This window comes from Rhinolophus ferrumequinum, chromosome 11 (assembly GCF_004115265.2).
Source record: "Rhinolophus ferrumequinum isolate MPI-CBG mRhiFer1 chromosome 11, mRhiFer1_v1.p, whole genome shotgun sequence".
Lineage (NCBI taxonomy): Eukaryota > Metazoa > Chordata > Mammalia > Chiroptera > Rhinolophidae > Rhinolophus > Rhinolophus ferrumequinum.
Window position 1 is genome coordinate 6819107 of NC_046294.1, and position 24169 is coordinate 6843275.

A 24169-nucleotide genomic window follows, 5' to 3' on the forward strand; every position below is an offset into this window, starting at 1 on the left:
TTTTGGTCCCTAGGAAACACTCCCTGCAGTCTGGGTCCCCCCACCCCCACACAGGGTAGGAAGGGGGATCTCTGTGGATGGGGTCCCCACTCTTCTTAGTAATTGACCACTCTGTGCAAAGTGCTTCAACGGAATGGGATGACCCTGTGGGCAGGTCCTCTGTGTGCACCTGTTCCCCTGGGCATGCATCTGCCCCTGAGTGTGTAGGCACGTGAATGCACAAGTTTGTGTATGTTCTTCAACAAGCATGTGCTTCCGGTGGGTGTTTGACCATGGTGGGCATTTCTGCAGCTTCTCTGTGTCCCTTTGGGAGTGTCTGTGTGCACATAGATAGGTGTGCATGGCTGTGAGTGTGCCCTTCACGCCCATGCATGCATTAGTGGTCGGATGTGTGTTCTTGCAAGTTCCTCTGGCTAAGGAAGTACCAACTACCATTGGCTATGGCTGTGCAGATCAGACCCCGCAACAGAAATCAGGGTCCTGGAGGGAGCTGGCACAATGGTCTGACACCTCTCTCTCTCTCTCTCTCTCTCGCTCGCTCTCTCTCTCTTTCTCTCACACACACATACACAGACACTGCTTCATTCAGAAGCCCGTGTCCAACTTAATGTTACACACACTAGGTGCCAGGTCCACCTTTCATTGGCTGAGTGAGTGAAGGGGTGCCCCGTCCTCCCACACGAGCACACACAGAGTGATGCAGACGCCCTCACAGGGAGGGACTTCACCTCAGCACCACACTCACTCTGAAACTCATGCTTGTGAGGAGAACAGAGAACAGTGCAGGCGGCTGCTGTCCGCTTCCCTTCAGAGGTCTGGGCAATGTGCAGTCTTGTCTCTGCCGCCAAACCTACTCCTACTCCAGTCCAGGGTTCCAGGCAGAACTGGGAATCAGGCATTAAGCTCTGGGATTCCCAGGAGGAAGGCTAGGAAACCCCAAGTCCCTAGGTCTACCCCGCCCGCCTCTCTGCCTACCTGTCCCCCACCGCCTCCGTCCTTACCCAGCAAAGACACTCCCTCCCCAGTTCTAGGGGCAGCAGGGGGCGCTCCGGCGGTGGAAGGCGGAGGCCAGCCTAGGGGCTGGAAAAAACCCCCAGCAGCTGCGGGCGGGGTCCCCCTTCCCTAGGCTCCTTGGAAGCCGGGGCCCTGCCCTGGGCGTAGCCAGGAGAGGGCGTTGCGGCCCGGGGCTCTGCACCGCTCCTGTTTCCTTAGTGCCCCAAGTCGGGGCCCACAGTCTCCCCTTCAGCTCCTTCCAGTCCTGGGCGCTGCCACATGGGCCCGCCAGCCCGGGAATGCGGGACCCGAGGATCCAACCCAATGGGCGAGAGGCTAGGGCGCCTGGGTTCCCGGAAAAGGCATTGGGGCTAGGTTGGGAATTTGCCTGGTTGGGGGCCCGGGCACCAGGGCTAAAGACCGCGAGAGGAGGGGAAGAACTAGGAAGCCCTGGGGCCCGGACGCCTGGGTCCTTCGCGGGGGAGGCAGGTGGGCCTGTGGAGCCGCGGGACTGGCGGCTTCTGTGCCTTTGCATTGGCTGTGCCGCTCGTCCGTTAGCGCAGCATGGTCCAATGCGCGCGTCTGGGGGGCGGGCACTGGTGCTGATGCTGCCGTCAGTCGGTGTTGCAGGGATGCGGCGGCGGGAGCAGCCGCCCTGACTCGCGGAGCATCCTCCTCCGAGCGGCACCGCGGCGGGGCGGGCCGGGACGCGGCGGGGAGCGAGAGAGGCGCGAGGCAGCCGACACCACTGGCACCGGCTCTGCCACCCGCCAGAGACGCGGCGGCCCCGGGGCTCTGATCCCCACCCTCCAGCTCCTGGACCCCCCAGAACCAGGTAGGGGGGGGCTGCGGCGGAGATGGGCGGGGGGCGGGAGCAGATCGGGGGAGGGGAGCGATCGAAGGGGCGGGGGAGGCAGGAAGGATGGATTGGGGGACGGGGGAGCTACGGCGTTGAGAGGACTGGCTGGGTGACAGAGGAGGCTAAATGGCTGAGGGGTTGGGGGTCGGAGCCTCCCTGTGGATGGGGCATTGGCCCTGAGCTGGGGTGAATGGAGGGGGGAAGGGATGGGGCGAGAAGGAGGGCTATGAGGGAGGCTCTGAAGAGGGGCTCCCCAATCAGTTCTAGCCCCAAGGGCTGGAAGCATTGCTCTGGCCAGAGGGGTTTGGGGAGCTGTTGTGCTCTGAAGGGTCTGCAGGGCAGAAACCAGCGAGGAACTGGGCTTCATGGAAGGAGGAGAGGGGGCTGGCGAGGGGAAAAAGAGTAGTGGAGAGGCAGGGAGCAGGGCTTCACACTGGGGGCACCACTGAGGACCAGGCTTTACTGGGGGATGGTAGCCAAGGAGAGGAGGTTATTGGGAGGGAGCAGAGGGGAAGGTGCCAAGGTGCTTGAGGCAGTGATGGGTCTATGTTGGGAGAGAGCTGGGAAAGATGGGGGGCCTGAGGGAGAGGAGTGGAAGCTTGCGGGGGAAGGTTGGGGCGATGAGAGAGGGAGACTGGGAAATCAGGAGGGGGCTATGCTGGGGTGGGAAAGCGCTGGGCGGGCGGCGACAGGGTTATGGTCAGAGAGTGCTGCAGGGAGAAGAAGCTGCCGGGCCCTGGGCTTGCTCCCTACCCCCGAAGAGGAGGGGACCTTTTCTCAAGTCCCAGACACCTCCCCCAGATGAAGGAGACATCTGCCCTGGGTGCTTTGGACTAGGGTATGAGCCCTTAAATCCTTGATGGACCCTTGGAGGCAAAATTGGCTTTCCCTGCCGGTGGGGCAGGTGGTGGCGGGGGCGGGGCTGTTGCTTTCTTTACTCTCAACCCCCACCTGAGTCCTGGGTGAGGGCATTTGGTGCTTCATTGAACCAGCAAGGGCTGGGAGGGATCTGTTTTTTGGTGCCTGGAGATTAAGGGGGAAGCTGTCCAGACCTGGAGTGATGAAATCAGTCTTAGGGGGTGGGTCTTGACAGCCTTGGGGGCTTCTGTACACCTCTGGTTGTGTATGTGTTGGGGGGTGGGTGAGTGGCTGAGGACCTCCCATGTATTTTTGCCCCTCCCTCTTGTCCATCTTCCTAGTGTCTGGGATTCCTTTTGGGGGAGGGTGGACTTTAGGGCTTTGCATTCTCTATCTTCTGCCAGAGAAGTAGTAAGAGAGAAAGGAGACAGAAAGAAGAAAGAGAGGAGGGAGGTCTGCTGGTCTGCTAGCTGAGAGGCCTTCTGTTTCGTGGGTGCTTCGGCCACTCAGGTCTCTAATTCCTGCCTCCAGGGATGCTGGCATCCAAGGCTGGGCTGGATCTTTCTGGGGGCTGGGGTTTCCTTCATTCCTGCTAGAGGAGGTGTTCTCAGACCCACTCTGTCCTTAGATCCACACGGGTGGGTGGGACCGACCGACTGGCAAGAGGCCTGCAGTCACTGTCATGGGGTGGCTGGGGAGCTCTCTCCAGGAGCCCAGGCCTTTCCTGGCTTCTTGGCCTGGGCTAAATTCACACTTTGGGTTCCTTAGAGGAGGGGGATGGGTTCTAGAGGGGTTATTTGGGACCTCTTTCCCCTGCAGACTCTCAGTCTCTACCCAGATCCACCCATCCGCCTTTACCAGTGACACAGACAATCTGACACTGATACATACGCTCTGTAGCACCCACCCAGACAGACACCTACACAGGCACACACACCTGCGTACACAATACACCTCCCGGCAGCACGCCACCTACACTCCCCGCCCAGAGAGACTGCCACCTCCTGCCTAGAGACCTCCCCCAAGCGCCTGCTCTCATGTACATGCTACACAGATGGCCCCTACATACCCCTAGAGGCCCAGCATGGCACTGTTAGCCCTCACCATCAGACACACACAGCCCCCCATCCAACCATTCACCTCTCCAGGTTCCCACAGCCATCTCAGGTACACCTGTACTCTTCTGGACACGCCTTCACTCCCTGAGACACACCCTTCCCTCCCAGACACACCATCTCCCACACTCCATGTCCCCAGTGCACATTAGTAAGTAACATGTTCTCATCTCGGTCTTAAGCACGCTGCCCCAGGCCTTTGTGTGGGTAGACATGTGTGCATACCGGCACACACACACATGCTAGAGCAGCTCTTTTATGCCTTGGCTAATCCCCTCAGCTTCTCTCTCACTTTCACACTCTCTCTCACTTGCTCTCATGTCTCTGGATCCTCAGAAAGCGCCCCCGCTCCAAGCCTGCCTACTCGTCCTGACCATGACCACAATCCCCTCTGGTCTAGCCCAGCACTCAGCTACACCTGGCCTACCTCAGAACCTTCCTGTTTCTAGGGGCCTCTACCCCAGGACTCACCCTCATGAGCAGGTCCCCACCCTTGCCTGTTGCTGACATCATGCTGTCCATTCATTCCCAGCTCCTAAGCCCAGCCCCCGTGGGGACGCCCTGACCATGTGTCTCACATGCCACTAACCCTGCTGCTCCATCTGTCGGGGCGCTCCCTGCCTGGCTCTGTCCACACAGGCAGGCCCATGGGCTCTGAGACTCATTCAAATAATCCCATGTGTGTATGGCATCTTGTCACTTACAAAGCAGTCTCTGCCACTGCTACTGCCACTGTTTAATGTGGTGGGATGGGGTGAGAGTGAGGCTTCATGGGCTCAGCTCTGCCCCTCAGTGGGCCTCAGTTTCCTCATCTGTGAAATGGGGGTCCTCATACCTACATCATGGGTTCTTTTGAGGACTAGATGAGGTGGTTTGACAATAATGATGGTAACAACTGCATTTATCGTAGACCTGCTGTGAGCCCGGCTCTGTGCTCAGCCCTCTGTGAACTTTACTTTGTCCGATATATATTTGTCAGGCACATAGGAAGCCCCTAGTAAATGACAGCTCTGTCCATCATTGTTCTCATTACCTTCCACACACACATGCGCACACCTGTCATGGATAGCACATTCCCGGGCACCTCACGATTACTCACAAGGCCGCCCCTGGGAGCCATCTGTCCCCTCTGCATGGCTGGGGTGTACCCCCTAGGTCGGCATCCCCCAGTGTGCACAGCACAGGCGTGGGCATGGGGTGAGCTCACCACTCCCACTGCCTCCCTCCCAGCCCCTAGGCACCTGTGCTCCAGCCCCCTCTCCGCCGTGTCATTCACTTGCACCGCAGTCCCCAACCCACCCACCTCCTCAGCCCCACACATTTGGCACAGCCTCAGCATGCACACTTTGAGCTGCCATCTCTTGTGCCCAGCCTCCTTCGTGCTTCTCTCCGTGGACACAAAGTCGTGCTTGGGGCGGGGGGAGCCGTGAGCCCAGCCCACGAGCCTTCAGACCCTTTCGTCCCTGTCCCTTCTCCCATCTTCTTCGGCAAGGGGAGGAGTCCAGCAGACTGGAGAAGGGGCCAGGGGGAGAAATCTGAGTCCCAGGTCTGCTACTTACAAGCTGTGTGACCTTGGGGTGGGGAGTCCTTTCTCCTCTCTTAGTGTCAGTTTCCCCATCTGCAAAAAGGGGCAGTGATAAAACCTACCTGGCTTATGTCCCTCACCGGGCCCTGGTGAGAATCAAAGGATACATGAGATCCATGGAGTTTTGCAGGCTGTCAAATGCTAAGATGAGGAATTTAAAAAGTAATCACGAATACAACACATACTTTTCCACTTCAGTCTATGCTAGACACTGCTCTATGTGCTTTATATATATTAACTCTTAATTTGGACAACACCACTATTACCCCTATTTTACACATAAGGAAACTGCGGCCCATAGAAGCTAAGTAACTTGCCCGAGGTCACACAGCTATTAAGTTGGTGCAAAAGTAATTGCGGTTTTTGCAATTATTAACCTTTTAAACCGCAATCACTTCTGCACCAACCTAATAGAAAGGGGTGGAGCTGTTACTTGAAGCCAGTCTCCAGGTCAGTGCCTCTAATGACTGCACTGTCTTGTTTTTGCCCACTGCTGAGGTGGGACTGGACATGGACATGCCGAGGGCGTCCCTTTCTCTTCTAGGTCATCAGGGCTGGCAGGAGGGAGCAGGAGGGGGAGGTGAGAATGGTTTGCAGCCCACCAACCCTGCCTAAGATGTTTTGGAGACAACAGGGGACCCTTCCAAGAACACATTCTATGACTGGGAGGGACCGCAGGACTCAAGTGTTTGTTGTCCCCTTCCATATGATTCCAGAGCCCCCTCCCGAGCACCTCTGAGCAGTAGTTGTCTTGGCCTCAGCTCACACACCTCCACAGACAGGGAGCTCACCACCCCCCAGAGGCAGCCTACTCCACTGGTGGATGCTTTGGAATGCCAGCAAGTTTCTCTCTATCTTGAGCCAAAATCTCCCTCCTCATAACACGCACTTCTCCCACCTGTCCACGGGCTGCCTTCTGGGGCCACCAGAATGTGTGTAAACCCAGCTCTTCCTCCCTGGCGCCTGGGGGAGGCCCTGCTGTCACACTCCCAGCTGGCATGAGAGGGAGCTGACGTGAGGAGTCAGAGGGAGGCTGGCATTCCCATGGCTGTGTGTGTGTGTGTGTGTGTGTGTGTGTGTGTGTGTAGATGTGGCCACAGAGGGGCTGAGTGGATGCTGGGAGCAGGCCCTGACCAGGGGCTCTGCCAGGTGAGTATGGACTACCTCACCCTGCATCCATTTCTCAGTTTGCACTGGCATTACGGGGGCCGAGGCTTTTGGCCAGATGGGCAGGTCCAGGTCTGGAATAGTAGGTACAGTGGAAAGCATCTAGAATGGACGGCCAGTGACCTTAGTTTTAGTCTTGCTCTGCTGTGTGGCCCTGGGTCAGTCCCTGCTCCTCTCTGGGACTCAGTTTCTACCTCAGAAAAAATGCGAGGAATGAACTTTATGAGCTCGGGGTCTGCGTCTTTCAGTCCTAGGGGCGAACTCAGCGTCTGCGGGGTCTACATAGACAATGGCCCCTGCAAAGGCCAGATCAGAGAAGGGTGCGCTCTGAGCCCCACATTGCCCTGGGGCCCGTGGCCAGTCCAGGGCAGGAGAAAGGCCACAGACATGGAAGCCAGCAACCCCTTACCTGCACTCGCACTTGGGCAAATGAATTCATCGTTCTAAGTGCAGGTTCCTGCTGACAAGTCTGGGGTGACACAAATACCTGCTGGAGCTAGAGGATTAAATAAGACAATGCACAGGGTGGTCCAGCCTGGCGCGTGACACACAGTGTGGAGTCTAGAAGTTGCAGCCCAGGTGCCATGGTAGCACTGGCCTGGCTGTGGGAAGACGAGAAGGAGGTTGTCAGCCTAGGAGGACCCAGAAATAGTCCGTGGGAGAGATTCGGTGGGGAAGAGAGTAGGATGAGGTCCTGAGAGCGGCTGAGTCACCCCACCCTAACCTGCCCGGCTCCCATCACCACTGGTTCCAGGTTGCCGAGTACATCTGTGGGTAGGGGGTGCTGGGAGTTGACTGGGTGCAGAATCCCAGATTACACTAGAGGTCAGTTCCCTAGAGGAGCCGTGGCTCCAGGCCAGCAGGGGTTGCGGTGTGCATGGCAGTGACGTCAGTCAGCAGGCAGGATATCCCGAGGCTGCTCTGGCCAAGTGTCCATGCACTGGCAGTGGGCACTGGAACTCTGCGCGCGGGGGGTTTCCGCTGCACTGCACGAGCCTGGGGCAGTGGCCATTTCCTTGCACAACTCCAGGGGACACCGTCTGCTGGATGTAGTGTAAGGCCAATGGCTCTGGCCCGTGGGGAGGAAATCTGAGGCCGGAGAGCTGTGTGCATACCAGGCAGGAGTGGGAAGGATGGAACATCCTAGTTAGAAGGAACCCCCTGGTCCTGGGTGGTTTGGAGGCTGGGTGGGCAGAAGCTTGGTCCTAGGATGGGGGAGGCTGAGGGGAGGAGAAAGGAGCCATGAAGAGACGCAGGTTTCCTGGGAACTGTAGGGTGGGGTGGGGTGGAAAGGACCCAGGTGTCTGCTTAGCTCACATGCCTCTTGGGGCTATCTCTGCCTGGCAGGCCCAACGGTCTCTGGGTCACTGGAGAGAGGACCCAGGGAGGGCAAGGGCTTCCTCCTGGCCAGCCCAGCAGCCCCTGTGCCCATGGCACTGAGCCAAGCTGGCCTGTGCTGCAGAGCTGCAGGCTGTGGGGAGAATAAGTAATGAGCACGGAGGGGCTGCAGGCTCAGAGCCTGGGCTCACCCTTCCCAAGAGGCACCCATAAGTTCAGCCTCTGCCCCCACAGCCAGCTCCCCGACATGTGCCTGCTCACGGCACCCCCTTCCTTCCTACACTCTCCCTCCACATCTTGGCCTGACTCCCTCCTAGACTCTCACTCAGTTTGCTGCCACACACTCCCCGCCCTGCCCAGTCAGGGAACATTTCTGGCTCCCAGGACCCAGGCCTCTGCTTCCCAGCCTCTGGAGGCCTCCCCACAATCCTTCACTCTGTCCTCTGCCAACTTCCTGAATGAGGGAGACCCTGCCTGTAGGCGTTCAGGAAGAACCCCTCTGCCATCTCCCTGGAGGATGGGGGATATATGAGAGAGGGACTGGGTTGGGGGATGGGCCAAGGGAACTCATCCCCTCCCTCTCCGGAGCCCAGGGGTGAGTGGATGGCAGCATGAAATCCTATTCCCTCTGCCAGCGGAAATCAATAGCTAATTAATTCCCTCCCCAAAATAGTGTCCGGAGGTTGGGGTGGGGGCCAGGAGAGAGGCTGAGAGAGGCTAGGCCAGACAGACTGAGACCCCTGCGGGGGGGGGGGGCGGTGGGGGGGAAGGGAGGGAGGCCACTGGCCATCTGGGCTGTGCACCTGCAGGGGTTGCTGACTGCCCCTTCTGGAGAAGGGGGAGAGTGTGGCCTTTCCCTCCCCCACGCCTGAGGTTCCCCCTCCCCTGCCCTGGGCTGGAGTGGGGGTGCACATGTGTCGGGTAAAGGCGTCAATCAGGCGGGGAGCAGGTGCTGCATTTAATTTGATTGGCTAATTAGCCCGCACATGTTAATTATCTCCATTACCCAATGAGGAGAGGCAGTGGCAAAGCTATGTATAACCCTGATGGTATTTGGAGGGAGAGGGGGCTGCCTGTCTGCATTGCTTCTGCCCCTGCCTGGATTGTCTCTGCCCCTGCCTGAGAAGGGGCAGCCCTTGGAGGAGCACTTGAGTCCCTGTTGGAGCCTACAGGATTGGCAGGGCAGCAGTTGGAAGGATCTGAGAGCTGGAAGGATTTGAGGGTCTCTTAGAGATGGCTTCCTAAACACTATCACCAGCTTCCCGAGGACTCTGCCCCATCTTCCTTCTGCACACCTGTCACTCCAACGATCCCTGCCCTTCTGTGAGTGTCTGCTCGCCCTCTTGCTATGGTTATTTTAGGGGGCTCCTAGCTTTTTCTCTTTCCCATCATACTCCAGCTTCCTCCCACATAGCTCTTTTTTTTTTTTGAAATATTTTATTGGGGAAGGGGAACAGGATTTTATTGGGGAACAGTGTGTGCTTCCAGGACTTTTTCCAAGTCAAGTTGTCCTTTCAATCTTGGTTGTGGACGGTGTAGCTCTGCCCCAGGTCCAGTTGCCGTTGTTAGTTGCAGGGGGCGCAGCCCACCATCCCTTGCGGGAGTCGAGGACTCAAACTGGCAACCTTGTGGTTGAGAGGACGCACTCCAACCGAGCCATCCGGGAGCTCAGCGGCAGCTCAGCCCAAGGTGCCGTGTTCAATCTTAGTTTGAGGGGGCAGAGTCCACCGTCCCTTGCAGGAGTCGAGTCGAACTGGTAACCTTGTGGTTGAGAGCCCACTGGCCCATGTGGGAATCGAACCGGCAGCCTTCGGCGTTAGGAACTCGGAGCTCGACCGCCTGAGCCACGGGGCCGGCCCCCCCCCACATAGTTCTTTGACTCCTTACCACACCTCTCCAACCTCCTCCCTCTCCAAGTCACCCTTCTCCTTTTCTGCTGGTTCTCACGTCTCTGAGCTATGCCTATGGCTGCCCTGCCTTTTGTCTCCTTCGTGGAGATGCTGGAGAGAGATGTGGATCTATGCGCCAGGTCTCTGCTAACTGGTGGTGTGACCTTGGGCGAGTCCCTAGACCTCTGTGTGGACTTCCCCAGTGGTTAATAGGAATAATGGGACTTCTCAGATTGATGAAGTAAAATGACATCTGTAAAAATGCCCAGCATCCAGGGCCTTGACAAATGCTGTTTGAATTTGGAATTTAATTTTCTCTACCTTCTTTTTCCTTTTCTCCCCATCCAGCCACCTTTCTCCTCCATTACTCTTCTGGCTCTGTCACTTTTCATGCAATTCCTCTCCTCCCACTCCCCCCCCTTCAATTTTTCCCTGTCTCTTCCTAAACTCTGGCCCCTCCCTGCTTCTCTCCCAGACTTCTCCCCACCTCCTTCCCTTCCTCCCTCCCCAAAATAAAATCAATGCAATATTCAAGAGGGTTGTTGGATATAAATAATTACAACTTTGAGTTTAACGAGATGCAAATTCCCCTCCCTGGCATGGGGTATAAATTGCTCTCTGACAGCCCGTTACAAGGGTAATCATTTCAGAAAGGCAATTTTATGCAAATAAGCTTGCTTGCCTCCTGGTGCCTCCCCCCAGCCCTGGGGGTGGTGGTGGTGATGGTGAAACTGAGGGATGAAGAGAACGCAGGTATCAGGCCAGATCTGAGGCTGAATACTGGGAGCTGGAGGTTGAGGGTGATAGACATTCAGGTTTAGGAAGCATCTGGGCTGGTGACCAGTGGGGTTAGGGCCCAGGAAGGGGTGAGTGTGGTTGAGGGGGAATCGGGTACATGGAATCAGATGCCGGTGTCCTTGCGTGGGTGGAGACGGCTTCCAGCCTGGATGCCCGGGGCCTGGCTGGCTTCTCTCCCTGTCCCCTTCCCAGCCTGGTTACCCTGTGATACTATTGACGAATTGGCATTTAATTAATCCCAATGAATTATTTAGCAACTTCATTATCAGGAGCTGATGAGAGTTTCGTGGTTGGTGGTGGGAGCTGTGCACGGAGGTTGGGTGGCTCAGAGAAGGGGCTGGGTTCACCAGCTGGAGGAGCTGGCCCTGGTGCTGACAGGAGGCGAGGGTGAGGGCATCTGTGTCGGGCTACTACTGGACTCTAAGGTGATGCCTGTCCACCTGCCCACATCTCAAACCAATAATGCCCCTGGCGAGTGCCACCTCCCCCCAAGTGTTGGGCCCCCAGTATTCCCACCCATGGTGGTGTCTTTTGCTCCGGGACCCTCTCCAGGTCAGGGCGGCTCCTCAAGTCCTACAGGGAAACATCTGGGTGCTTACTGGTGTGAAGGGGTAAGCTAGACACCAACGGCCTCCCCTCCTCCGAGCCTCTCATTAACTCTTTCCTCTCTCTTCTCCCGCAGGCATCCCTCCCCCATCTTCCGTCGGAGCCCGCAGCAGGGGAGGGGCGCCTCTGCCGCGGCGGAGGGAAGCCGGCACCTGAGCCTCTGCGCGTCTCGCCCCGCGGCCGGGCCCATGGCATTGTGAGCCGGCGAGGGAGCCCCGCTTGGCGCGGGGGGCGCCCGGCCCCCTCCCCGCCCCATGCGCCCGCGGCTCTGAAGCCTGAGCGGGGCCGGGGGGCGGGCGGGGCCGGGGCCGCCGGAGGCATGGCGCCAGGGAGCCCGTGGCGGCCGCCGTCGCCGTCGCTGTTGCTGCTGCTGCTGACGCTGGCGGCGGGCGCGGGCGGCCTGGAGTTCGGCGGCGGCCCCGGGCAGTGGGCTCGCTACGCTCGCTGGGCGGGCGCGGCAAGCAGCGGCGAGCTCAGCTTCAGCCTGCGCACCAACGCGACGCGCGCGCTGCTGCTCTACCTGGACGACGGCGGCGACTGCGACTTCCTGGAGCTGCTGCTGGTGGACGGGCGCCTGCGGCTGCGCTTCACGCTCTCGTGCGCCGAGCCCGCCACGCTGCAGCTGGACACGCCGGTGGCCGACGACCGCTGGCACATGGTGCTGCTGACCCGCGACGCGCGCCGCACTGCGTTGGCGGTGGACGGCGAGGCCCGCGCTGCCGAGGTGCGCTCGAAACGCCGCGAGATGCAGGTGGCCAGCGACCTGTTTGTGGGCGGCATCCCGCCCGACGTGCGCCTCTCGGCGCTCACGCTCAGCACCGTCAAGTACGAGCCGCCCTTCCGCGGCCTCCTGGCCAACCTGAAGTTGGGCGAGCGGCCCCCAGCGCTGCTGGGCAGCCAAGGCCTGCGCGGCGCTGCCGCGGACCCGCTGTGTGCGCCTGCGCGCAACCCCTGCGCCAACGGCGGCCTTTGCACGGTGCTGGCCCCCGGCGAGGTGGGCTGCGACTGCAGCCAAACGGGCTTCGGCGGCAAGTTCTGCAGCGAAGGTGAGCCGGGGAGCCGCCGCGGGGCGCCTGGGCGCGGGAGGGAGAAGATGGGGGTGCCCGGGGTGTCGAGGCCTGTGAGGGTGTACCAGCACGCGAGGGTTGTGAGCTTTTCCCGTGTGAGGACGCCAGCCCGGAAGAGAGCGCGTGTGAATGGCTAGTGAGCCGCGGAGCCTCTGGATGCGGCAACTTGGTGTGGGTGTGGCCAGTGTGGGCGTGGACCGTGAGCGCCCGTTACCCCTCCCGGAGGGTTCTGTAGCGACCTGTAGAGAGACAGGCCTGTGCTGTCCTATCCTGTGAGGGTCTGGCAAGGTGAAGGTCCGGCGCTTGCGGGCCTGTGGGATTGGGCGGGACCTATGATAGGCAGTGGGTGGGGCCTTGTGGGCGGGGACTTTGGGGCGTAGGGTCGGGGGTCTGGGAGCGAGACCTGTGTGGCTAGGCGGTGGGTAGGGCGGAGGGCGAATGGTCAGCTGGGGGCCGGGGGCGGGGCCTGTGAGAGTCTATGAGGGACTGGGTTGGATAAGCGTGGGCGGGGCCTGTGAGGGCCGGGGGCCGTGGGCGGCCTAGAAAGATGGGACCGGTGCTGCGGGACGCAGACTGGGAGGGTCCGCGGGTGAAGGGCTGGAAGTATGACTTCTGGGGCCCGGACGCGACCGGAGGAGGGAAGGCCTGGTCGTGAGGGTGGTGGGAGTGGGGAAGAGGGTACCAAGGCGCGTGAGTACGCCAGGGGGGCGGGAACCCAGTGTTTCTTTTTCATCACAGACTCTGCAGAGCCTCTTCAAGAGTGAAATAAAAATGAGAAGGTGGCTGAGGCCACTCAGGCTCCTGAGTAGAAGTTGACAGATGTGGTGAGGGGCAAAAAAAATGGCTGTTAGTTTCTTCTGGGTGAGAGACAGGGGATGGAGGCTTCTGTTTTAAACATCCAGCCCTTACCAGCCTGGGATTTGGGGGAGACTAGTGGGCTGGAGAGGTGTTGGTAGGGCTATGGAATATGGAATCCAGTGTGGAATAGGGGCTTGAAAGAGAGGTTTAAGGGAAGGGGCGATTCTGCCAGCTCCCCAGCTGCAACGGGCAGAGATGGGTGATGATGAGGGGACTAGGTCACGGGTTGCACCAGGCCTGGGGCGGGCTGTGGTTTTAGTGGGGAAGGAGGAAGGGGGATTCTAAGGCACCTGTTGTACTTTGGTCTGGCTGGGGAGTGGGGAGAGTTTCCTCATTTCCTTCATCCCCGATCAGTGGCCGCTGTGTTCCGCAGATATGGGCAGACAGACGAGCTTTCCTCTCCCTCAGTACCCGTCAAAGCTGTGGGCCACTTAGTAGTTGTGTGTGTGTCTTCCCCCGAGAGAGTGTTTGGGGTAATGTGTACATATGCATGCGTGTGCCCACAATCTAGTGTGGCCCTGGGACTGCACTGGGGACGGGTGTCCTCATGGCTGCCAGCATGTGGACAGCTCTGGGAGCAGTGAGGTTGGCAGGTTGGCCCATGGTTTGGGAAAGTCTGTACTCTGCACTGTATTTTGATTTTGCATCTATAGTTGGGGTCGAGGAATGCATAAGGAAGGTTTTTGGATTATTTTTGTCGGGTTATTTGTACAAGTTTGTGGGATATGTCATTAGGAACTGGGTGTATTAGATGAATCTGACGCCTTCTCGACTTTTCCCCAAGGAGCTCAGGCGCTCCCTAAACGGTGAAATTGTGTGTCTGTGTGTGTTTGCCTGCATGCAGAGTCTGGCAGTCTGTATATATGAATGGGACTGTTTGAATAGCATAGTGTTTACAGACTGAAGTCCGGTGCCTAGTGCCATGAGCAGTCCTCAAGTGTAAAAGTGTGTGCACATGTGCAGGGCACCCATGTGCATGTGTTTTAATGGAGAGCTCAGTAAGATGCCTGGACTCTACGAGGAATCTTTCTTTCCAAGACCTTTAACTTGATTCTCTGGTCCCTATGACCCGTCTCCTCCAAGCCTTCCTAAGAAAATAGGACGAACCACTCTTCTAACTTGATGGAAGGGAAATTCAAACTGCAGAGAGGTCATAGTAACTGGTCTGTAGTCTCCCTGTGCAGCATTGGGCCTGGGTATATGAAAAATGCAGCCGGAGACACTCTGGTCAAGCAGAGCCCTTGTATACATTCCCTGAAAAGATTCATCAAGCAGAGCAAAGCATGTGCTTCCGAATGAGGGCTGTGTGTCTGAGATGAGTTCAAGTACCTGTGTTGAGAGGGACTGTTTTGTGTATCAGACGTCTATGTGCCGGATATGTACCGGATAAATATTTGTGTCAGCTCTGTTGGAGCTGTGAGAGGTGGCTATGTGTCTGACCCATTGTGTGTATGTATGTATGTATATGTGTATGTGAGATTCATGAAGAAAAGGGAAAGGGACATATGAGGTGGGTGTCAGACAGCTGGTAGGGGCAGGCGTGACTCTGTGTGTGTGCGCGCACGTGTGTGTGTAATATCTATGGAGGGAGTGGTGCTTTGTCTGTGATAAAAGGGCAGGGATATTCATCTCTGTATTCCCTGTACCTAATATGGAAATAGACACTTAGTGGGTGTTTGATAAAGATTTGTGGAAAGAAGAAATATTAATACGTATCTGAGAGAATAAAGGCTTGGAGTAAAGCTGCATATGCATATGAAAGTATGCATATGTATATTTTCAGACACATGTGTGGGTGGGCATGCGGGTTGTAAACATTGATTGCATTTGGAGATGACAGGCAAGTGACAGCTCAGCTTCCCCTCCCTACCCCGTGACCCCATTACCTCTCCTTATATTTTTGTGCCTTATTTTCTGGGAATCTTTTGTAATATCCTGTGTTCATTACACTTTTTCTAGTACGTTTTCATCCAGCCAAGGAGGAAAGGAATGGGCTCCTGCCCTTGGGGATTGGGGTTGGGGGAGGAAGACTTTCAGGGGAGCAGGCCAGGCTCTGGATCTCTGAGACAGATCTCGGGGGCCAGAGGCCCCCAACTTCCTTGGAAGTTACAGGCACTTCATTATTATTATTTGCTTCGAGTGGTTCTCAACTTTTTCTGAGCTTGAGGACATTTTTAAAAGTCAGGAACTCACAGTACCCCTTCCAAATAGTAGCTATTTTTATATCTGTTTGTTGTGAAAGTAGATGACTCAAAGCTACTATGAATTCAGGAAAGCTTTTAGATGACTTTGATGTTATATTTGCCATTGTGGTTGCTCAAATTGCATTAGAAAAAATAATTTTAGCTTTATATGCAAGACTTACCGATCCGCCTTCAGATCTTTGGTGTGCATATGGATTTGTGGATCCCTTGGAGGCCCCCCGCCTTCCCAAGTCGGGGCCTACCCATTGGCTGAGAATCTCCATGTTAGGAAATTTGCTTTTTTTCCTCTGGGACGTCTGGCCATAGGTGATTGAGACAGAGCTAAGTATGAGTAACTGAGCATGTGTATCCACTGCTGAGTATCTGCCAAAGCTGGGGTAGAGTAGATTGGGATTTTGTAGTGGTTTGCATGTGAACTCCTCCTCATGTCACTCACATGTATAGAGAAAGGGCTGACAAGTGATCAAGCAAGAAGGGTGGCAGGTGTGTGGGAGACGTCCAGTGGAGTGGGGACTCCGAGGTACAGGACAGAGTGTCAGGCATGGACCTTGCTTAGGAGAGAAATACGAAACTAGTGGTAAAGTATATGTTGGCCAGGAGGTGGACACAGGTGTCTCGTGTGTGTTTTGTAAGTTCGTTGGTGATTTCATTCAACAGGTAGTTAGCTTCCTGTGGGATAGATGTCATGTTAGGGTCTGAAGGGGAGAGTCAGCGATGAATAGGGCGCTGCTCTGGGAGTTGGTTGTTTAGTTGGGGAAGCAGATTAAAAACAATCCAGTGTGTAGTTAAGAACATAGATTCTCAGCAGTGACCTTGGACTTAAGCTCTCTCTGCCCTGGTTTCCTTATCTGTAAAATTGGGAAAATAATAGTACCTACGTTATAGATTTGTTGTGAGAATGATATTAGCTAATTCTTGTAAAGTGCTTAGAATAGTGCCCAGCACATAGAAAATGCTCAGTAAATAATAGCAAAAGAACATCACAAAAGCGCACGGTATATGCCCAAAGCGACGCAGTGAGGCCGTGTGGCGTGGTGATTACACCGCAGACTCCTGAGGCTCAGATCCAGGTTTCGATCTGACTTCTCACGACTAGGCCTGTGACATCAGATGAGCATCTACTGTCCAGGCCAATTTTTCCTACATGGGGATAAGCACGCCTATCTCACAGGTTTGTTGTGGGAATTAAGTGAGTGTCTAGTGAGTAAATGGTAGTTACTCTTACAAGCAGAGTGCTCTCGGGGTTTTGAAGAAGGGGAGCGTTTATAAGTTGAGGGGATGGGTGACACAAGGCATGCTATTTAAGATTGGCCTTGAGCATTGATTAGCAAGCTTGGTTTGGGGGAGGTGACTCCAAGCCAAAGAACCAGGAAGAACAAAGACATGGAATGGGGGAAATGCCCTATCCACACAGGGGCACCAGATCGTGCAGGGCAAATAGTGGAATCTAAAGCAGGAGAAGCAGGTTGAGGCCAGGTCATGGAATTTTGACTTACATCATTCAGCCAACATTTATTGGATGCTGACTGTGTACAGAGTGTTGGCAGATGGAGCCACAAAAGAACTTGGAGCAGGTATGTGAATAAGAAGAGCTGTTTCGGAAGCTGGGAGTGAGGTGTAGAGTGGATCAGAGGGAGCAGAATTATGCGGAGGAAAAATCAGTTGGGAGATAGTTCAGGAAAGAGTTATTGAGGTCTTGAAGTTCGGTCGTCTTGGGGAGCAGCAAGGGAAGGGTGGTGGCAGCACTGGCTGAGAGCCACCGCTGAGACTGGAGCTGTAGGACTCTGCCTCTCGCATGTGGGGGTGGGCGAGGAGGGGTCAGAGAGGACGAGGTGTCAGGCGTGCACAGTTGGAAGGACGGTGGACGGGTGAAAGGAAGGGGGTCCTCGGGGGGCGGGGGGAGCTGGCTTGGGCCACAGATCGTGCCCGTGTTGTGTCGTGGTGTCCCCTAGACAGAGGTGTCCAGGCAGGTGGCAATGTGAGTCCAGAGCTTTGCGTTGAAGGTGGGGCTGCCAATGGCGACCTGGGAGCCACACGCTGGAGAGAGAGTATTTGAAGCTCTGGGCTGGGATGAGGTGGCCAGGAGAAGGTGAGAGACTTCGGAGCAACATCCAGGGGAGCAGGAGGGAGAGGAGCGGCTGCCGACGTGGCGAAGAAGCAGTTGGAAGAAAGAGAGAATCAGATCATGTAGCCGAGGGAGCAAAGCCTGGGGCCCGGCAGCTAGTGAGCATTTGCTTGGTGCGTGAACGTTTTATCTCGTGTCATCCTCCTGGCCACCACGTGAGATGTAAGAGCTGGGACCTGAACCCTGAGCTGACCCCAGCGCCTGTTGCCCCCCCGCTTTCTCCGTGCTGCCTCCAAACAGGAGAGCTGTGTCCGTGGATTCCCTGCATTTGGTTTATTGGGGTGTTTGGGGACAGTGTTTCATCAGAAACCAGTAACTACCCCGAATTCCTCGGGCCACAGCTTCTCCCTCACGCCACTATGTGAGAAGGGTGTTCCTGAATCCTTTACCATGTGCCGGGTACGATTCTAAATGATCCATAAGTGCTGCTGTGTGTGTTGGTCCAGCCCCGAGAGAGGCCATGGAAATCCATCAGTGAAGTCTCAGTCTTCTGAGCGCTCGGGGAGGAACTCACTCTGGAAAGCAGGCTGTTCCCTATTGAAACGCACAGCTCCCCAACATTGAAAACATGCGATGGAAATCTTCCTACATGTTGCACACCCCTGCGCCTCCCTAAGCGTAATATTTGGAATGTGATTCCACCTTTTCCGGATGACTCAGGATGTCGTGATTCCCCTCAGGTACTTCACTGGACTTGCACCCAGTGCGTGGTTCCTTCGCGGAGGTTTGTCCCAGCTTGAAATGATGCTTGACTGCTGGATGTTTGAGTTCTTCTATTAGCTTTTACTAGTTCTCCCACCTCCACCCTTGGGCGGAGTCGTCAGGTAGCAACCCATATCCAGTGCTCGCTCTCTCTGTTTGTGAACTTGGAAAGGGGCATTCCCAAGCATGTTGGAATTGTGTTTTCACTGACCGTGAGTGGAGTGTGGGTAGGGTCTGAGAGGTTCTCCCGTGAGAAAATAACAGTTTTTATTGTGTAACTGTTACGTCGTCAGTTTTGGCTGCTCAGAACTTTTTCTTTTCTTTCATTCTGGTCTTTATCGCTGTCCTCAAGAACGAATCTGCGGGAACCCCGTATTTACGTTAAGCGAGACAGTACCATCGATGCCCTCTGGTTGGGCAGTCAAAACCTACGTGTGTGAAAGTTGAGTAAATGGGGTCATGTATGTGAATCTAACATCTAATCCCTGTGGTCCTGACAGTTTCTGAGGTTGGAAATGGCTCCCAGCAGAATGGGACCAACTGCTCAAGAGAGCGGTGCAGGGAACGACTGCTGTTAAGGCCCCAGAGACGAGGTAGGTGCCCCACGTGGCAGAATGGCTCCGAGCATGGGCTGCCCGGGTTTCAATCACAGCTTTGCTACTTGCTAGCTGTGTGAACTTGGGCAATTAATCACACTGTTCTTCAATGTCCTACGCTGTAAAATGGAGGTTATAATGTTGTTTACGGACTAAATGAGTTAACAAATGGAAATCCTTTACCATGTGCCAGGTACTATTCTAAATGATCCGTAAGTGCTACCGTGATTATTTGTCAGAGTGGTCAGGGAGAGCTTCAAGGAGGAGGTGAGAGTTGGCTGGATCTTAAAGGATGACTGAGAGAGATTTGTGGAGGTGGAAAGGAAAGACAGGGCTTTTCCACCAGGAAAACAGCCTCAATTAGGAGCCTAGCGTATTAAGGGATGTGAGTCAAGTGTATCGGGCGGGTGAGGAGACCAAGATAGCTGTGCTTCCCGGGCAACAAAATCAGAACTGTGGATTAAAGGCAACTTCTAGAAGTCTCCACGTCCAGGCCAAGAATGTAGCCCATTGGAAGTTTTAAAGCCAGACAAATTTGGTTTCAGATTTTGACTCTGCCCCTCACCAGCAGTATTGACTTGGACAAGTTTCTTCCACTTCCTGAGCCTTGATTTCCCCTCTCTACAAGAGTTTAATAGCAGTACCCATCGAGGAGGGGGTAGTGGTGAAGAAATGAAACTGCATGGAAAGAGCCAGTGCATGGAAAGAGGCCAGGCATACTTCAAGTACTCATTACGTGAGAAGTGTTTTTTATTATTCATTCAACAAACATAGTCATGCCTTTTTCTGAGCCAGGAATTGTCCAAGCAGCTGGATAGAGAGAGATGAATGAGACATTGTCCTTGCTCTTGGATGTCTCACAGCCCAGTCAGGAAGCAGAGATGGAAACACAATCGCAAGGCAGATCCGATAACTGAAATAATAACCCAATGTACATATCGAGAGCGGGAACAAAAGAGGGATGGCTTGCTCTTCCTGGCAGGTCACTTCAGAACACAGATGAAGCTATATCGACCAGGTCTTAAGGCAAAAGTGGACTTTCTCAGGCTGCTGAGGGTGAGAGGAATGAGGATGGGGAAAGGCATTTCAAACCGAGGGAACAGTATGTACAGAAACGTGGCATATTAGGGAAATGAGAAGAAATTGGGTGTGACTGGGGCCTGAGTTGTTGCGGGAAAGGAGGTTGGAGGGAAGCATGGTCAGGCTTCGAATGGACTTTCCTGAGAAGTTTGGACTTTATCCTGTAGGCACTGGGAAGCCGTGGAGCGTTTTAGGCAGGGCGGTGACTTGGTTCGACCACTTTGGCGGTGGGTGGACTATGAGTTGCAGGGTGGACGGACTGGCTGTAGGGGATCATTTGAGAGGCTTATCAATGTGCCAGGGAGAGAATCTGATGAGGGTCTGGCCTTGGGGCTGTGCTGATGGTAATGGAGGGATGGAGGGGTTTCTACCGCGTTTCCCCGAAAGTAAGACCTACCCCGAAAATCAGCCCCAGTTAAGATCGTCAGCCAGATGACGTATTTAGTACATTATGACAACGTTCCAGAAGAAGATGACATGACTCTATATTTGAATAAATGTAGATTGTAATACGTGAAAAATAAGACATCCCCTGAAAATATGCCCTAATGCGTCTTTGGAGCAAAAATTAGTACGTATAAGACCTGGTCTTATTTCCGGGGAAACACAGTAGGAGTTTAGTTTAGTTTCAGGGTTCAGAAAGTGGAACTGATGGACCTGGTGATTGGTATGAAAACAGAGCAAGGCTGGTTTCTGGGCGCCTAAGCCCATCAGGGAACGCAGGCAGGGGGAGGGGGTTTGTCGGGGAGGGGTTCGGAGGCCCCTCTTGGGCCTGTGGAGGGTGAGGAGCCCGTGAGGCACTCAGGGAGAGCTTTTCTGGAGGTGCGTGGATATAAAGGTCGAGAGCACAGAAGAGAGGTTTGTTCCAGAGCCACTGAAAAGCTCTGAGAGTGTGTGCAGGTGTGTGTGTGTGCGTGTTGATCAGAGCAGTATTTAGTCAGGTGTGTCTGGTACCTGTGTCAGGAGAGCCCGGCTGGGGATGGGCAGGGAGATCAACCAGCAGGAGTCTAATGCAGGGGTGAAAGGTGAGGGTGGGGGCTGTGATGACCTAGGAGTGCAGTGGACAAAGGCCAAGGTGGTTCTGGCTCCTGGGCCAGTGTCCTTTGCTGTCTAAAGGAGATAGATAAACCCACGGAGCTCGTGCGATGCGTGTCGAGGGTCTGGACGGTACCCCGGCTCTCTAAGGGAATCTCTGGGGCCTGGCCAGTGTGGGTCGCATAGTGAGTGCTCAGGGAGTGTTGGTTGAAAGCAGTGCTGTTGCTAAATGCAGGAAAGGCACTTAGTTGCGGGCGTAGAGATGTCCAGAGTGTGGCGGTAGTGGTGGAGTTTGGATGGCGGAGAGCTGCGCCGGTAATTGCTGCGGCCAGGTGAGCATGCAGGACCGGCACCCAGGAAAGAGGCTGGGGCTGCACATACACACAAGTGTGGAAGTCCCTAAGCCACAAAAGTGAGTTCTCACTGAGGGGGGGACAAGACAGAGGAGTAGGGAGGGCACGGGACTGAGCCTGGAGGGGCCGTGATGGCAGGTGAGGGGCACAGGTGAGTCAGCAGGAAGCCAAGAACAGCGGGGAATGAGTCCCTAGGTACCACCTCTCCGAAGCCAGGAGAGGGAAACTTGTGCAGGCAGCAAACCAAACTTGATAGTTTCACCTTCCTGAGCATAGCAGAACCCAGGTTGGTGGCAGGGGGAATGCCTTTTGAAATACCCCCATATTCCATTGTCTAGAGGTCACTGTGCTTCCTAGTTGTACAGGTGCTGGAGAGATGGTTGTGTTGAGCGGGGAGCTTCGCACACTGGGGCCAAAGAAATCTGACGTAGGCTCCTCATGAGAGCCCCAGGGTTTTCCCGAGGGCCCTCTTCCACTAGCCAGGCCCCCCAAATGGAATGTGATTCAATTTCAGAAAATCATTGTATACACAGCTTTTGGGGGGATGCAGCTCTCAGGTAAAGAAACTCTGTGTTGTATAAATGTGTGGTTTGTAACACATGTAGATGTGTAGAGGCTTGTGTGTGTAGGTTTAGAAATGGGAGAGAGACAGACAGATAGGAAAGAAGAGAGCTGTGTTCATCTCAGGGTGTGTGTCTTCGCCACCGGAGGACGTGTGTGGTGATGGTGGCGGCGGTGCGTGCATCTTACGCTCTGTATTAGATCACTGCAGGTATTGATCCTGCATTTAGCCTGAGTGTGTGTGTATCATGGGGAGGCATAAAGTATGATAAATCACAGTGTGTGTTTCTGGACTAATGCTAACCCCGAAGAGTGATTGCGCAAATAACAAAACGAGGTTGGAGGTAGGAGGACAGGGCGTGTGCTTGCAGGCCTGAGTGAGTATGAACAGCTGCTGGTGTGTGCGCATGCGTATCGTGGGGCCCACGTGTGTGTGTGTGTGTGTTTCCCCACTGGGTCTGTATGTTTGTAGGATGTGCTGTTTCTCTTCCCGCCTGTTGTTTCTCTAAAGGCTCCCAGTAGGTAGGCGTGTCGGAAACGTTTGGAGAGGGGTGACTTGGTGCCCTCACAAAGCAGGCCAGAGCCCAGCCTGCTCCCGGAGCCGTAGCTTACTTGAAGAAACTGCCTCCATCCTGTCTTCCTTCCGTCTCTCTCTTGACCCCTTTGGCGAGCCCCAGGCCTAGGCCCAGGCTGGCCCCACTAGGTGAGGGCTAACTGCCCAAAGGCTGCAACTTGGGCCCAGTCTGGCCCACTGAATTTTGACCCCCTGCCACCACTGAAGTGGCCCATCCAGCCTGGGGGCCCCTGGCCTCACTCAACTGTGAAGAAGGCATTTATCATAGAATCACAGAACCAGAGCCAGAGGGGCCTCGGAAACGATCTAGTCTACCCCTCTCACTTTTGCGGAAGACGGACTGGGGGCTCAGAGAGGTTAAGTGACTGGGATGGGAGTCACACAGCACCTTGAGGCAGAACTGTGTTTTCTGATTTGTACACTCATGACTTTTCTGCCCTGAGTGGGTGGGGGGGTGGGGCGTGGTTGGGTCCTGTGTACAAAGGCTTCGGATGTGAGTTGTGTGAGATTAAAAGTGTCTCTGGATCGATAAGTGCCTATGTGTGTCAGTGTGTCACTGAGCATGAGTGTGTCTCGGGTAAGCCCCGGGTGAGCGTGTCCCCATCTGTCTCAGAGACGCACTGGAATGCAGGGGAGGAGCATGCCTGGGAGAGTCAGGATGCCTGACTGCCGCTCCTGGCTCTGCCTCCGATTCTCCATGTGACCTGGAGTGCTCACTTCCCTCCCCTGGGCCTCAGTTTCCTGAAATGTAACACGAGGCTTGGGTCCTCTCGGACTGTGTGACCCAGTCTGTGAGGCACTGACTCAGGAAATGCCTCGCTCTCTGCCTTGTCCCCGCAGAGCTGTCCAGACGGGGTGACTCGTGTCAAGGCCTGGGTGGGCTCCGCTCGGGGACCCTGAACCCATCACGCCCCTGGGAGCCCTGTCCTTGGTACCTTCGCTAATTGCTTTCCTTTTTTCTCCTTCTCTCTGCCTCACCCCTTTTTGAACCTCGCTGGCCTGTAGAGGAGCACCCCATGGAAGGTGAGTGATGCCTCTTGGTCACTGGGTGGCGGATCAGTCACTGTGGGGTCTTATGTGAGGGGGGTGTCGTTGGCCACCTGCGGGCTCCCTCCCCTGCCCATGGCCCAGGGAAGGATGTCTGGGTGTCCTCTTGGTGGCCTTGGCCCCACCTCTGGCCTATTCCTTCTTCTGGTTTCCAGGGGAGAACTGCCAGGCAGAGGGCAGCCCCTTCCACTTGCACGTCTACAGTGCCAGCCTGCCCACTGGCCTTTCTTCTTCCGTAGGGCGGAGATGGGGAGTGGGAGTGGTTCTGAAATGCCCAGAAGTGAGTGAGGAGAACAAGTTTGGCCCAGCTGAGGAAGCCTAGAAAGCCATGCTGCCGGGCTGGGGCGGGGCTCGGGGTTGGTGCTTGGGTGGAAGCCCCTCTGGGGTCTGGAGAGCAGGCAGAGGGTGGGGGCCAGTGCCCTGCTCAGGGGCTGTGGGTAAGTGGCAGCTTCCCCGCTCTGACTGACAGTTGCAGCAGGCGCCTGGCCGCTGGCCCACGGGCCGGTAGGTAGGGGTGGTCCATTTCTTCCTTCAGCTCAGGACAAGGGCAAGGGGGGGGGGACATGCCTCTCTTGGGGTCTCTCTGTTCGTCTTTCCCTGCCTTCTCTTCTTTTGCCTTTTCTCCCGTGCTGGGTTTTCTGCAGGGCTTTGTCCCCAGACCTCTTTTTCTGTCTTGTTTCTGTCCTTCCCCAGGCTCTGTCTGGGCTCCTGTCATTCTCTGAACCTTCCCCCTCGGTTTGGTTTACCCTGTTTCTTTCC

The 24169-nt window shown here is 55.6% G+C and overlaps 1 protein-coding gene across 32 annotated transcripts in view; it reads left to right on the plus strand.

The window, feature by feature from the left end:
- The first annotated feature begins 1607 nt into the window (after positions 1–1607).
- NRXN2 (neurexin 2) overlaps positions 1608–24169 on the plus strand; it is a 104962-nt gene continuing 82400 nt past the window's right edge. For 15 of the 32 annotated variants that reach the window (XM_033119613.1, XM_033119620.1, XM_033119616.1 and 12 more), the window contains exons 1-2: positions 11501–12254; positions 23369–23386. In XM_033119613.1, the coding sequence (XP_032975504.1) occupies positions 11528–12254; positions 23369–23386 (745 nt within the window). In that variant the 5' untranslated portion in view covers positions 11501–11527. Of the gene's footprint in view, positions 1829–11284; positions 12255–23368; positions 23387–24169 lie in introns of those variants that run through there. The other 17 variants (XM_033119636.1, XM_033119631.1, XM_033119649.1 and 14 more) reach the window with 6 other exon arrangements.